The following is a 14,686-nucleotide window of genomic DNA, read 5'->3' on the forward strand; positions in this document are numbered from 1 at the left end:
TTTTGAACAATGCGCCTCCCCTACAAAGCGAGTCGCCGATTGGCTAATGCTCCCTGCTGTCTGCCAACCGATTGGCTATCATGGGCTCACATAGTGGGCTGTGTAAACGGTGCCTCCCGAAACCACGACTCCTTTCATGAGTTCCTATCACGTTCCGTAAATAAATTTGTTAACAAGGTTCCCACATACATACCCAATACAAGAAAGAAAGAAAGACAGACGGTGCAGAAGGTGGACTTGCTTGCCATGTGTATTTCATGTGCACATCACAAAAATGGCGCATTATCCATAATAACAAGAGATGATACAAATACAGCATTAAGCTAAATATAATGTTAGGCGCAATGGGTAACACAAGGCTAAGGCAAAACACAGGCAACTTAGATACTAAAATGTAATTTGACCTAATGTGGTTTATTAATTTCTATTCATTACACATTGCAACAGCCATGTTTATTCACAGTATTTAAAATCAAAACTGTAAAACGTTTTCCTTCTGGTATTTATACAAATTCATCATATAGTAAGTACTTGAAATGTGGCACTTTGCCACTGAAAGTGACTCCTTGCACACCACAGGAATGTGGAGTGAAACCGATGAATGAAAACACAATATGAAAGGGATACTGTTAGTGTCAGTTACATATACTGGCCCTTTTCAAATTATTAAATCAAAAAAAATAGACTAAACTAAAAAATAGGTCAGAGGTCAAGACTGAAATGCTTTCCTAACCTTCTGAACTGGCCATATTTTAATTAAAGCATTTTATTTTGCCCAGTGAATGTTCATCAATCACTGTTTAGCCATTGCTATCGTGTTCTGGTTCAACGTTTTGCACTATAGTAGTGGTGATGCTGTGAATACTGACTCGGTGGTGGGAACTTTGAAGTCTTTGTTTCTGCACACTGTGCCGCACACCATAGCAAAAGTAGATGATTAAACCTGTTGAGAGAAAAGTTACATCACCTGTGATTAGGTTGTCATTGTTTGACGTTATGGCACATTTTGTTTAGATGAAAATGTGTTTTTGTGGTGATATTGTTGACATACCTACTGCCATCCACACTGCGTAGCGGATCCACGTGTCTGATCCAAGTTGAACCATAAGGTAGACATTGACAGTGGTGCTGAAAATAGGAAGCAATGGAACAAAGGGAACCTGTACGTGAAATAGAAAATGTTGTAAGAGGCAAAAATCAAATTAAAGAAAAACTACTCAATTTCCCTCAAGACTTTGCTGTTGCAAGAAATACATTAAAATTCCAACATTTTTTCAAACTGATCTGTTGAAACTGACGGTTGTCTCATAATTCAAATGCATTTTTGATCAATGATAGCAGTACACGTAACAATCTTGTTAACAAGTTCACACTGGCAATGCAATGTGTGAACTTGTTAACAAGATTGTTACGTGTATTTAATGTGAAACTGCAGCAGAAATATTGCAGAAACTTAAAACAGTATTTTCTTTCGAGGAATCTCACCACAAACAGTCTTTGTGTTACCTAATTCAGCATATCAGTGACTTAACAGACATTTATTTAAAAGAGAGATTGTTGCTTCACGTTCAGTAAGACAGATGATAAAGATTACCATGAAAGCAGCTTTTGTGATACTTTGTGGTTGTCTCCAGATGATCACGGTATTAAGGACCAGAATCAACACGATCACAGTGACACAAAGTAAACTCCACCACTCAACGGCCTGCAGGGAGTCGACAGCCCCTGTTATGAAGAGGCTTAGGATGATGGCTAAAAAGACTGAAAAGAACAATGTGTGGTCCAAATGATTATTAACAATGGTAAAAGTATCTATTTTTCGGAATAATACTTGGAAAGGATGACACTAAGAAGAATCACTTACTCGTAAAAACAGTGAGAACAGACACATTTTTTGATGTCCGTGTGGTGGCTAGTGAAGGAGGACAGAATAGTTCACTAATGGTAAAGGGCTCTGGTTTGCTGAGACATGAATCCTCACTGAGGCCTGCTTGATATCTGCAAAAGTGAGGAAATATCAATAAATGTGCCCAGGTAAAGGATTAAAATAATATGTAATTACACGTATATTGATATAACAGGGAATTTTGGTTTCTGTTATTCTTGTTTCTTTGTTATTCCCTGATTCACAAATTCTTGGGAATCCCCGTCTGTAATTGGTTCATTAATGTTTCATGTGGCAATTATTAAGGTCACAGTAATAATATCACATGTTTCATTAATGTTAGTATTTATGGAATGCCATACCTTAGTACGAGGATACATATGGCAACAAGTGTGTAGGCAAAGAGAGTTCCAATTGACATCATGTCAACCAGAGCCTTCAGGTCAAACAATAATGCCATGATAGCTGAAAAGAAATGAACAATGAGAATGAGAAAAATTTACATAAACCTTTAATAATGTCTTCTCACACTCACTTCAATAAACTATATTTCAACTATAACTTCATCCAAGGGCTGGTCTAACATCTATATTGGAGATTTAATACCCAAACCTTTTTTTTGCTCGCTCAACTCATCAGCTTTCTGATCACTAATGTTAACTTAACTGTAACTTTTGGAGAACATGTTTGCTTCTAATGCGGTTTTGAACACGGTGAAGCTATTATGACAGGGACCACAGAGAAAGTGTATTTACAATTTCAGATGGACCGTGCGTTTGAACTCAACAGTTGACACGTAACTGTTTATTCTGCAGATTTACTCAGCTCTATACAGCTTGAAAAGGAAAACATTAACCTTTTGCCAAATATTGTCCCTCCACTGAATGAATACATTTGGATGTTAAGGACCAGTGTAGTGTACATGAACCTTTTTAGCAGAGAGCATGAAGGTGTAAAAAAACACACACATGGGGGATTTATATTTAAAAAATACAGAGAGGACTTCAATTGATTAAAGTGATATGACTAACACGTTTTACCTGCTACAACCCCTGAAACCAGGGTAGCTATGACAGGACTTTGTCTTTCGCTAATTTTACTGAGAGGTGTGAAGAGAAGTCCATCCCTGGCCATAGCAAAGACAACACGAGGCATCGGGAACATCGATCCTAGTAGGCTGTGAGGGAAAAACTGCATCAACGACAACTGGGATTCCAATGATCTTCCTTTACAGTAAGTATATGTTTTTACATAATTTAAAATACCAATTAACCAACTGGATTGAAAATTTAATTAAAGTTTGATAAAATACAGCATTTTTTATTTGATTTACGGAAGAGAGAGGGGTTTGTACTGTGTTCCGTACCTGGTGGACAGTGCACAGAGGGATCCCACAGCCACTGCATATTTTGCAGGGCCCCAACCGATGTATGTAAAGGCTACAGGCAGTGGGCTGTTAACACTGAGCAAATAGTACGGCATCATGAGAGTCATGGCGGCAGACACACCAAAATAGGCCAAGAAGCAGATGAGGAGAGACGCCACGATGCCAAGTGGGATCGACTTCTGAGGGTTTTGAACCTCTTCACCTAAAGAAAAGCACATTTGATTTCATATACATTTTTCTGCGTTTTGGAACATGCAGTATATTCCAATGCTGTACTATAAAACAATGTGTATAAGGCATTTGTCTAAACTACTGCATATTTCCCTACCTGAATGGGGCAAGTCATTCTGATCCTTTTTTTTTTTTTTTACTTTACCTCTGTTTTATGAGTGGTTTTGCTTATCAACAATTATGTAACAAGAAATCATCTTGCTGGGCCTCCGTTAACTTACCTGTTGTAGCAATGCAGTCAAATCCGACGAAAGCATAAAAGCAAGTAGCTGCTCCTGCTAATGTTCCCTCAAGGCCAAAGGGGAAAAATCCCCCACTGCCATATCCAGATGTTTCATTCAGTGATGTGAGGTTTCTGCAAAGAACACATGATATATAATAATATGACAAACTAATTGATGACTATTTTCAACCCATATTTAGTTGTTTTAATATTTCTTATTAGCAGTAACAGCCTGAAAAAATACACTTAACTAAAGTAAAGCATGAAAAAAAACAATAACACAAGATTAGACATTTTTTGTTTGTGTGGTTTGCTAGGGAAGCTTTTTTTTTTCCAATCAATGATACATACTCATATGCATTCAAGAGAGAATCTTCGCCGATATACCAGTTGTTGATGTTCCCCTTAATGAAGCCAGAGAGGATAACAAACAGCAACACCACGATGTTGACTGCAGTAAAGATCTTATTTACGATTGCTGACTCTTTCACACCAAACGCAAGAATCCCTGGAAAGAAAACACAAACGAAATATAAAGTTCATCATGACTTTCAAAAATAGAAAAACTACTCAATATACATCAAATATATATTTTAATCTGTAATTCCCTAAAGTTTTTTTCATTCTTAATATTTTAGACATAAATAAGAATAATAGACTATGTTACGAAACTTGCCTGCCAAGAGCATTATGAGGCCAGCTGCAAAGAAGTCTGGGTAGGGAGCTAATCCAGGTAAGTCCATCGCAGCCTGTTTACCCAGAGAGTTGGCGATGACATTTCCAATGAGGTCATCGAAGGTTCCACTCCATGCCCTGGCTACACTAGATGTCCCTTGAAAACAGTAAACAAGGAGAGTACATGAAATGGGACTAAAATATTTCAACTTGAGACTTATTATATCAGGACAAAGTCTAAAAAGAGAGACTAAAGCATTTTTCCAAGATGAAAATTAAACATGCAACACATACTGCAAAACAATTCAGGGAGACTTCATCTTTACCTATGACATAAGACAGCAACAGGTTCCAGCCGGTGATAAAAGCCCATATCTCCCCCACAGTCACATAGCTGTAGAGATAAGCAGAGCCAGTCTTGGGAACACGAGCTCCAAATTCAGCGTAACACAGTCCGGCAAATACTGAGGCCACTGCTGCTATCAGGAAAGAGATGATGATACTGGGCCCGGCCACGGCCCTGGCCACTTCTCCCGACAGTACGTACACACCGGCCCCCAGTGTGCTGCCGACCCCCAGAGCCACCAGGTCAAGGGTGGTCAGGCACCGGCGAAAGTTGGACACTTCCCCCTCAGGCTCCAGTGGTTTCCTTCGTGACAAACTCTTCAGGAACAGCAGAATCTGTGCCCCCGACATACTGTTGATCGAGACCTTTTGCGTTTATTGTTACAGTTGTTCAAGATAAAACACATATAAATGTTATAGATGAGAATGTAAGTACAGTAATCAGAAAGAGCAGAAAGTGCCTTGTTGTTGAAATGTGCTATACAAATAAACTTGCCTTGCCTAGAAAGCGGTAGACAACTTGTGGTTTTAAATAAATATTCAGTAGACGTTGTGTCATTCCACCAATAACAAAATAGACACAGCAACCAACTCAGGTACATTGTCTGTTCGAAGGAGAAAAACCTCTTTTGTGAAAATGTAAGTAAAGTTGTATGTATATTTCCAAATCAAATGCATCCATTTAAAACATTAGATAGAAAATAAGAAGTTAAATGTTGTCTAGATGTGCAACTCTTGTTTTCTTATAGACCATTTCATCAGAACTGCAGGAATCTTGAATACACCATAAAGAATTGTTTGAAACTATAAAAAAAATCCAAGTGATGCACACAGGAAAGGGTAATTTTTCACACCATGCCCATAAGATTTCACTTTTTGTGCAGCAAAATGGATGCAGTGTAGCCAGTTTTTTAGACTCCCAATCACTTTTTAAAGAACCACACAATCAGACTAACACAAACTAACCCTCGATTAATCCTCAAAACAAAGTGCAGATCCTGCATATGCGTTCATAGAATTTATCCCTACATAATTAAAATAGAAAATGTTGTTGCAGAATAAAAATAAAAAAGTCCCTGTTTTACTTATCGTATGTTAACTATCACTCGTAATCATTTCACAGTTGACAAGTGGGAGATTAACTGTTAAAGCCTGCGTATATGAAACAGTAAGATATTCGAAAAGGTGGTAGCTTCATTACCGTAAATGTGTTATATTACAGTTACGATTATTCAATGATACATGATGAGTGAGAACAGAAAAAAACTTCAAGACAAACAAGAATATTTACACTAACTATGATCAAAACCAGTAGATTATTTACTCAATTTATAAAAAGACAATCTTACCTTTTCAGCTGAATGCAGCAGTCTATGTGACGGTGTTTTGATCTGTCCCAGGCGACACTATATGTGAGGATTAGTCCATTCGCTGCGAAAACTCTTCTCAGCTCAACATTTTTGACACATTATGTTACATTTCAGACGTACGTGCCATTTCTGAAAAAGACGGGATCCAAATGATTTGTTAGAGGACTCTACTGGCTTGTCAAAAAATGTCGTGCATTTCACAAAGATAGGGATACATGAAGTTATGGTATGAGGCCTACAAACCAAAATCTGGCTTTCATTCAGTATCAAAACTTATACACCTATGTGTATTTTTAGAAGAAAACTAAGTACACACTATAATTTGTAATTCGTAATTTTATAGTAAAGTGCAGGAAATTGATCATAATGTTATTTTCTGCATTTGAAATAAAATGCTTAAGTTTTCCATATTCTTTTAAATCTTGGTTGTGGTATTGAAAGACAAAAGGAACATGCACTGCCATTCATTTAAATCAAATCCTGATACCTATTGAGATATATATAAAACGCTGCTGACACCTTGTGTCACCTTCAGAGTCATAAAATGTGAACGTAATGATTGATTTACAAATATAATCTTGGTTCGGGAAAAGTTCTGGAAACCTTTCAGGATTTCTGAATCACATGTTGCTGATCATACAGCTCCGACATATGAAGGTATATGTGTTGCATTGCAAATTATTTGACATCTCTTCCTACCAGTTGATTTAAACAAATGAGATAAAGGCGTCTTGTGAACACAGTATAGGATGGGACTCAGATGAGTCAACATGTTGTAACTGAAATTGTTTTCACTGGCGACATCTGCTCAGCAACTAATCGAAGACCGGCTCATCAGAGCATAGGGAGATGGACAAGGTAACACACTGTTTGAGGAACATAATGGTGCAATCCATTGCTTCCAGGGGTTCCTGGTATCATCCTGCAGCTCTGCTGGACAAATGCAAGGTCAGAACTGATGACCGGGTGTCAACGAGGGGGTGCTATTTGTTTAAGAACCAGACGTGCCTGCATAAGTGCACATGTGCTTTGAAGTGAAGTGACTGGAGAGGTTTCGAAGGCAAAGTTACCTGTTCCTACAGGAGTAAGTTTAGATAGTCAACTATAACTGAGCCAAGGGTCCCTTCATGACTTGTTCCATCCTGTTGAGAATATTAAGCAGGAGTCACCGAGTTAAGCAGTACGCATTTTACACATGGATGGAGAAGGTTGTAATTAACGTGGTATTGAACATAGGAGAATGAAAACAAGTAGCTTGTGTTCTGAATTATTTCATTGACTAACTTGAAACATCCACTCCGAGGAAGAGATGCAGTACAGGCAGAGTTGAGGCTCACCGTATTGACTGTAGACTATAAAAATGTAGCTTTCATCCGCAGCAATGTTCCTCCTTTTCTTTCTTCAAATAAAGATTCTGCCAGAAGAGTAAATGATGGCTAGAAGAATGTTCTGCCTTTTCATTCCAACTGGCTAATTAGAATTTTTAATGACTTTGCCGCTCAAAGGACCAGCTATATGCTCAGCGTGGAATAGTTTCCATGTCAGTGGCATGATTAAACGTTGTGAATCATTCAATTTAAGTCAATATGAAAGCTTAACTATCTCATAGGTTTTTTGATGGCGCTCTTTAATGACATTCACTTTAGTGATGATTGGATGTTAAGGAGCCTAACAGGTTTAAAAACAACAACAGATAAATAGATTTCAAATGCATTATGTGAAGTGTAAATATAATTATTTCCTCTCTTGGGTCCGACAGAACTCATTCAGACAGACACATAAAGAACAACTGAGTTTCACAGGGAATTTTCTGTGTCCCACGAGTATAGACATGTGCATGGTCTTATTTTTTCATTACAGTAATGAAACAAATGTTGCACTGTGGATCTTTGAACTAGGAAACAAAATGAGCTTGAATATCAGTCAGTCGTATTTGAATTCACCTAATTACATTTTTAAGTAAATACCGTCATGAAACTTATTGTGAATTATTATTCTATTTGTATTATGAAAGACCCAAACATCACAACTTAAAAGGTGGCAAACGAAGATGAACCTGACTCTTTTATCCCTTATTCTAGATGTTGTCAGTGAACGAAGCTACATCATTTTATTTCCTTGATATTTGTATTAATAGTAGATCATTATAAATTATAGTACTGTAACCTTCCCAGCTCATTTTCTGCCAGTATAGGCTGGTAGTGATGCCTTTGGTTCGACTGAACTGTGAGAAGACTTCATTAACTGAAGGAAATGGACGAGCCCTCTCTGTTAATGATTCATCCGCAGAAAGAGGTGCAGACGCTAAAGCCATTGTCCAGTAAATTCATTCAGCACCCTGGATATTTTGGGGAAAGGCTTTAAAATCGCTGCATAGCTGCAGATTGACTGCTTCAAGTGTATTTAATACAGACAGGTGCCAGGCGGTAAGTTTGATCATGTGTTATTCTCCATGTTTGTTGTTTAAATAGTTTGACTTTGGTAGTTAAAAAGCACTAAAAAACTGTTTTAGACAATTCAGAAATAGTTCGGTACCTTTTTAAATTTAGCCTATTAGTATTTTAAAACTGCTCATAATACTCGATCAATTATTTTGCTGATTGTACTTTGTAAGAAATCTGTGTATTTTAATTTAATATCCATCCAGTTGGAGAAAGCATATATTATGTTGTTTAAATTTGCGTGTTATTTACAGAAAAAAGGCCATTGAGAACTAGCTATTGTATTTTACATGTAAATACATAACACTGTCCCATAATACTTTTGTTGAACATGTTTGTTTGTTTTTTCTTAAGAAAATCAGCTTTCCATCCCAAAATAATGGTGATACTAAATTAAAAAGGATTTAATATGGCTCTGCATAGACCTTGTCTTAATGGTGGTTCGTGGGGGGGCAAAACAGTGGCTCCTGAAGGCATTAGTCACTTCATTATCACAGCTCTGCCCCAGCATTTTTCCAGCAGTATTAGCCAGATGCAATAAGGCTGCCGTGGCTTTGCTCCATGGTGACTGGGTTCACTGGCCACAGCGTGAGACCGAGTGTTTGCAGGAAGGAGGGTCATTAGAGTGTGACTTCATTCTCAGCTCATGTAAATCCTGCGTCTATTTTGGTTCAGGTGGACATTTCAAGCAACATGACCACGCAGTTACTGAGGTGTTAACCATTCAAAGTCGTCTGTCTTTAGAAACACTAGCAGAGAAGTCAACTCTCAACTCTCAGAATTCTTATATAGTTGAGTACCCCCGCTTGGTAACAGTAGCCTCAGGTCCTGTTGATTCCTAACAACATTATTCTCGCCATTTTGTCATTGTTCATAAGGGAAGGAGAGCTTGGTGATTGGAGTTATTTTAATGTTAATGCTGCAGAACAAGAATGTTCAAGATTATGAAAATCTAAATACATTTTCCTCATTAACATGTTTGTTTTATTGGGAAAAATAGATATTGATGTGATTGTGGTCCTTTTGATTACTCTTAAACAAAGGCATAAATGTTCATTTACTCTTCTTCCTACAGGCAGGTATCCACTTCTGTGCAAACATGAATATAACAGAAGAGCGCAGCGGGCGAATTTGTGGGAGAAGATTATGCTGAGAATATCTTCATTCTGTGGAGTTGTGGAACATAATCCAATCCATTTGGGGAAAACGAAAATAAAAATGAGACTAGTTCTGTATTATCTGATACTCTTGGGGTCCAGTTATGTCACTTCAACTTATGGGCCCCATCAAAGAGCACAGATGACCGGTGACATTTTACTGGGAGGTCTTTTCCCAATACACTTTGGTGTTTCATCCAAAGACCAAGACCTTGCAGCCCGACCAGAATCCACACAATGTGTCAGGTAAAATTTTGTCATGTGTTGACAAAAAAGTATTTTTTTTGACAACGCACTGTTTTCAACTCCTCTAAATCCATGCCATGTTGTTTTTGCAGGTTCAATTTCCGTGGTTTCCGTTGGCTCCAGGCCATGATTTTTGCAATCGATGAGATCAACAACAGCAGCACTCTCCTGCCCAACATCACTCTGGGCTACAGGATATTTGACACATGCAACACAGTGTCAAAAGCCCTGGAAGCTACCCTTAGTTTTGTGGCCCAAAATAAGATTGACTCCTTAAATTTAGACGAATTTTGTAACTGCACTAATCACATCCCATCAACTATTGCAGTAGTAGGAGCAGCTGGATCTGCAGTCTCCACAGCAGTTGCAAACTTACTGGGTCTTTTTTACATTCCTCAGGTGAGTAACTGAACAGTGGCTTCATCACCACAACATCAATACCCCAGCAGAGTCACTGACTTTAATCAAGGGAAATGTGTTTTATCAGCAAAAAGACAACACCTTCATATTGGTGTAAAAGCAGCAATGAGCAGGACAAAATGAAAACCTGAGAGACTAAACTGATATCTTTCCTGTTTCAGATCAGCTATGCCTCCTCTAGTCGTTTGCTGAGCAACAAGAATCAGTACAAGTCCTTCATGAGAACCATTCCTACAGACGAGTACCAGGCCACAGCCATGGCAGACATCATTGAGTACTTCCAGTGGAACTGGGTCATCGCTGTGGCCTCGGACGATGACTATGGACGCCCAGGGATCGAAAAGTTTGAGAAGGAAATGGAAGAGCGAGACATCTGCATTCACCTAAATGAACTTATCTCTCAATACTTTGAGGACCATGAAATCCAAGCTCTGGCAGATAGGATTGAAAACTCGTCAGCCAAAGTGATTGTTGTGTTCGCCAGCGGCCCAGATATTGAGCCTTTAATCAAAGAGATGGTCAGGAGAAACATCACAGATCGCATTTGGTTGGCCAGCGAAGCATGGGCCAGCTCCTCCCTCATTGCTAAACCAGAATATCTAGATGTTGTTGCAGGGACTATTGGCTTTGCCCTAAAGGCAGGGCCTATACCTGGCTTTAGGGAGTTTTTACAACGAGTTCAACCACAGAAAGACAGTCACAACGAATTTGTCAGGGAGTTTTGGGAGGAAACCTTCAACTGTTATCTGAAAGACAGTCCAAGACTGCAAGAAAGTGACAGCACTAGTTTCAGGCCTTTGTGTACAGGTGAGGAAGACATCACAAGTGTTGAAACCCCGTACCTGGACAACACACACCTCCGAATCTCCTATAATGTGTATGTTGCAGTGTATTCCATTGCACAGGCCCTGCAGGACATACTCACCTGCACACCTGGTCATGGACTTTTTGCCAACAATTCCTGTGCAGATATAAAGAAAATGGAAGCATGGCAGGTAACACATCGCATTTTCCCACAACCACAGAAATTAAATAGCTTATTTCTGTGTGAATCATCCAAATGTGTGTTTGTGCTTCACAGGTCCTGAAGCAGCTCAGACATTTGAACTACACCAACAGTATGGGGGAAAAGATCCACTTTGAAGAGAATGCCGACCTGGCAGCAAATTACACTATAATAAACTGGCACAGGTCTGCTGAAGATGGCTCCGTGGTATTTGAGGAGGTTGGATACTACAACATGCACGCTAAGAGAGGAGCCAAACGGTTTATTGACAAGACAAAGATTCTATGGAATGGATACAGTTCAGAGGTCAGTCAAACTTTTTTGGGGGCTGATGTTTTCATGCATTCCTGTGTTTCCTGTCATTCAGTGTTTAAAAAAAAAACCCTGCAGGCATTATATCTTTAGAATTGTCAGCCAGTGATAACAACAAGGAAGCAAAACATTGTAACCAGCCGAGTATTTTTTGCAAACATACAATATAACAACTTTTAAAGGCTCAATTTTCTCCGTAAAGCAACAATTTCAGCAACTTGGGGGCAATAAAACAAGCTGCAAACACAGCACTGGAATAATACCACCTTATAAAACTGTTCTGTTGAATCACTTCTTTTACAAATATGGCAGACGTGGATGAACATTGGCAATTCATATGTTTTATGTCCACCTCGGGAATGAAAGTCCAATATTCACTCTCATTTAAGTCTTGTTTAGGTCTCTTTAGCTGCTAAATGCTCCAACAGGGTCAGAAGCTACTTGCTAGCTACGGCTTTGTCTGCAGGTAGCATATATATGTTTTATCAGAGCTGGAAATAAGATAGATAAGAGCAGTGATAGTGAATGTATCAGTATACATGTATATGAGGCATTAAAAAAACAGGGAAAAGAATTATGGTAAAACACTGTGAACTGAGCTGAGATAGAAATAGTAGATAGAAACAGTTTCTCATGCAACTTTTCTGTCTGTTTTACATCCCATAGGTGCCATTCTCTAACTGCAGCGAGGACTGTGAACCTGGCACAAGAAAGGGCATCATCGATAGTATGCCCACTTGCTGCTTTGAATGCACTGAGTGTTCAGATGGAGAGTACAGTAATCACAAAGGTATTAAGCATTCAAAAATTCACAAACTATTTCTGCTAATTTTTCACCTATTGCAACCAATTATTGCAGCATTGTTTTTTTTTATTCATACAGATGCCAGCGTTTGTACCAAGTGTCCAAATAACTCCTGGTCCAATGGGAACCACACTTTCTGCTTCCTGAAGGAAATTGAGTTTCTCTCCTGGACAGAACCTTTCGGAATAGCTTTGGCCATATGTGCAGCACTGGGAGTGGCCTTGACAGGCTTTGTGATGGCAGTGTTTGTCAGATTTCGCAACACCCCAATAGTGAAGGCCACAAATCGAGAACTGTCCTACGTGCTCCTGTTCTCGCTTCTCTGTTGCTTCTCCAGCTCGCTCATCTTCATTGGAGAGCCACAGGATTGGATGTGCCGCTTACGTCAGCCTGCCTTTGGGATCAGTTTTGTTCTCTGTATCTCTTGCATCCTTGTGAAAACCAACAGGGTTCTTTTGGTGTTTGAAGCTAAAATCCCTACAAGTCTTCACCGTAAATGGTGGGGGCTCAACCTACAGTTTCTGCTGGTGTTTCTGTGCACATTTGTCCAAGTCATGATATGTGTGGTCTGGCTTTACAATGCCCCTCCTTCCAGTTACAGGAATTATGACATTGATGAGATCATTTTTATCACCTGCAACGAGGGCTCTGTGATGGCTCTTGGGTTTCTCATTGGCTATACATGTCTCCTGGCAGCCATATGTTTCTTCTTTGCATTTAAATCCCGTAAACTTCCAGAAAACTTTACAGAGGCTAAGTTTATCACTTTCAGTATGCTTATATTCTTCATTGTTTGGATCTCTTTTATCCCCGCTTACTTTAGTACATATGGTAAGTTTGTGTCAGCTGTGGAGGTCATTGCTATAATGGCATCCAGTTTTGGGATGCTGGCCTGTATCTTCTTCAACAAGGTCTACATAATCCTTTTCAAACCATCCCGGAACACCATTGAGGAGGTCAGATGCAGCACGGCAGCCCACGCTTTCAAAGTGGCCGCCAAAGCGACACTAAAGCATAGCACAGCTTCAAGAAAAAGGTCCAGCGGATCTTCTGCCTCGACTCCGTCCTCGTCCATCAGCCTGAAGACCAACGGCAATGACCCGACTTCAGCAAAGCATCAGCCACGGGTGAGCTTTGGCAGTGGAACTGTTACTCTGTCCTTGAGCTTTGAGGAGTCAAGGAGGAGTTCTCTGATGTGATAGCATGTGTGCGTGTGAATGTGTCAAATTTCATCTGTGCCATTAATAGGGTGTGTTTTTTCTTTTTCTTTTTTTTACATGTAAACCTTTTAATCTTTCCATCTTCTTAACATTTTGTCAGAAACATGTTTCTCTCGAGGAAAAAATCACTCCAACTAGCCTACTGTACTATACCTGAATCCTGTGACTCGTTGATGTATACTAAGCCTGCTAATAATAATAAAACATTTTGTACTACTAAAAAACATTGCATTACATGTGATTATTCTTATACATATATAGACATAGAGAAATTGACAAGTTGTCTGTGGAGGTAAAAAGCAAAAAGACCCCGCTGGTAACATGGAACAACCTTACACCAGTGGACAACACAGACTCGTCAGTTTGATAAATTAGACCAGATGATGTAGATGCATACTTTAAATACATACAATTACTGGATGATGACACAATGATCTATACTAACTGATTATGTTCTATTGGGGCCAATGATAAGATGTTAAAAAAATTGGAAGTACTGTATAGTCCCTTAACATAACACTGTGAAATTCTCGCTACAACATTTGGGATATTTGCTAGGTGTATTTACATCAATTTCAAGCAAAGTTTATAATGAGAAATTTAGATGATGAGATTTTTTGAGGGTTGTCTGTACTTTTCTAATCTGAAAGTACTTGCTGTTTTACAATCATAAGAAGCTAAATTCAAAAAAAAAAAATCGGATTTCCCCATAATATAGATCTTAGTGGTAAAAAAAAATGAAAAAAACAAATAAGGTGAAAATTAACATGCAGAAGGAGGTCTACGTGGTATTTTGGAGGAGAGCTTTCAGAGAACTCTCTCTGCTTTGTTTTTCACAAGTCTATGACAACTGCAAATACTACAGGTCTGTTTCACAAGTTAATGTCATTCTCACTATATAGGCCTTCACCACACATCATCATCACAGAGGAGGTATAAAGAGGCAGAGGAGTGGCCTGAAGA

At 38.9% G+C, this 14,686-nt stretch overlaps 2 protein-coding genes across 3 annotated transcripts; one reads left to right on the forward strand and one right to left on the reverse strand.

Moving 5' to 3' along the window:
• Positions 1 to 225: 225 nt before the first annotated feature.
• On the reverse strand, positions 226 to 6,197 carry zgc:175280 (cationic amino acid transporter 2 family protein). Of its 2 annotated transcripts, XM_035627111.2 has the most exons (12): positions 6,096 to 6,197; positions 4,728 to 5,098; positions 4,403 to 4,558; positions 4,078 to 4,234; positions 3,725 to 3,858; positions 3,252 to 3,474; positions 2,926 to 3,062; positions 2,248 to 2,350; positions 1,865 to 1,998; positions 1,595 to 1,761; positions 1,052 to 1,160; positions 226 to 943 (listed from the first exon to the last, which is right to left on the reverse strand). In XM_035627111.2, the coding sequence occupies exons 2-12, from the start codon at positions 5,095 to 5,097 to the stop codon at positions 801 to 803; spliced, it is 1,833 nt and encodes a 610-aa protein (XP_035483004.1). In that variant the 5' UTR covers position 5,098; positions 6,096 to 6,197; the 3' UTR covers positions 226 to 800. The 2 variants fall into 2 exon arrangements, with proteins under 2 accessions (XP_035483004.1, XP_035483007.1); XM_035627114.2 differs by lacking the exon at positions 2,926 to 3,062 and having other exon boundaries at positions 3,394 to 3,474.
• Positions 6,198 to 8,439: 2,242 nt separating this feature from the next.
• casr (calcium-sensing receptor) lies at positions 8,440 to 13,933 on the forward strand. Its single transcript, XM_047330626.1, has 7 exons — positions 8,440 to 8,542; positions 9,633 to 9,960; positions 10,053 to 10,359; positions 10,542 to 11,375; positions 11,462 to 11,692; positions 12,365 to 12,488; positions 12,582 to 13,933. The coding sequence occupies exons 2-7, from the start codon at positions 9,704 to 9,706 to the stop codon at positions 13,700 to 13,702; spliced, it is 2,874 nt and encodes a 957-aa protein (XP_047186582.1). The 5' UTR covers positions 8,440 to 8,542; positions 9,633 to 9,703; the 3' UTR covers positions 13,703 to 13,933.
• The last annotated feature ends 753 nt before the right edge of the window (positions 13,934 to 14,686 follow it).

This window comes from Scophthalmus maximus, chromosome 2 (assembly GCF_022379125.1).
Source record: "Scophthalmus maximus strain ysfricsl-2021 chromosome 2, ASM2237912v1, whole genome shotgun sequence".
Lineage (NCBI taxonomy): Eukaryota > Metazoa > Chordata > Actinopteri > Pleuronectiformes > Scophthalmidae > Scophthalmus > Scophthalmus maximus.

Bases quoted from the DNA above. Each gene is read 5' to 3' on its own strand.
- zgc:175280 (XM_035627111.2), bottom strand. From the start codon at position 5,097: ATGTCGGGGGCACAGATTCTGCTGTTCCTGAAGAGTTTGTCACGAAGG. The intron at 3,063-3,251 runs GTACGGAACACA...TTTCCCTCACAG, and splicing joins CTCTGTGCACTGTCCACCAG to CCTACTAGGATCGATGTTCC. The intron at 944-1,051 runs GTATGTCAACAA...TTCTCTCAACAG, and splicing joins CGCAGTGTGGATGGCAGTAG to GTTTAATCATCTACTTTTGC.
- casr (XM_047330626.1), top strand. From the start codon at position 9,704: ATGCTGAGAATATCTTCATTCTGTGGAGTTGTGGAACATAATCCAATC. The intron at 11,376-11,461 runs GTAACACATCGC...TGTGCTTCACAG, and splicing joins AGAAAATGGAAGCATGGCAG to GTCCTGAAGCAGCTCAGACA. The intron at 11,693-12,364 runs GTCAGTCAAACT...TACATCCCATAG, and splicing joins GGAATGGATACAGTTCAGAG to GTGCCATTCTCTAACTGCAG.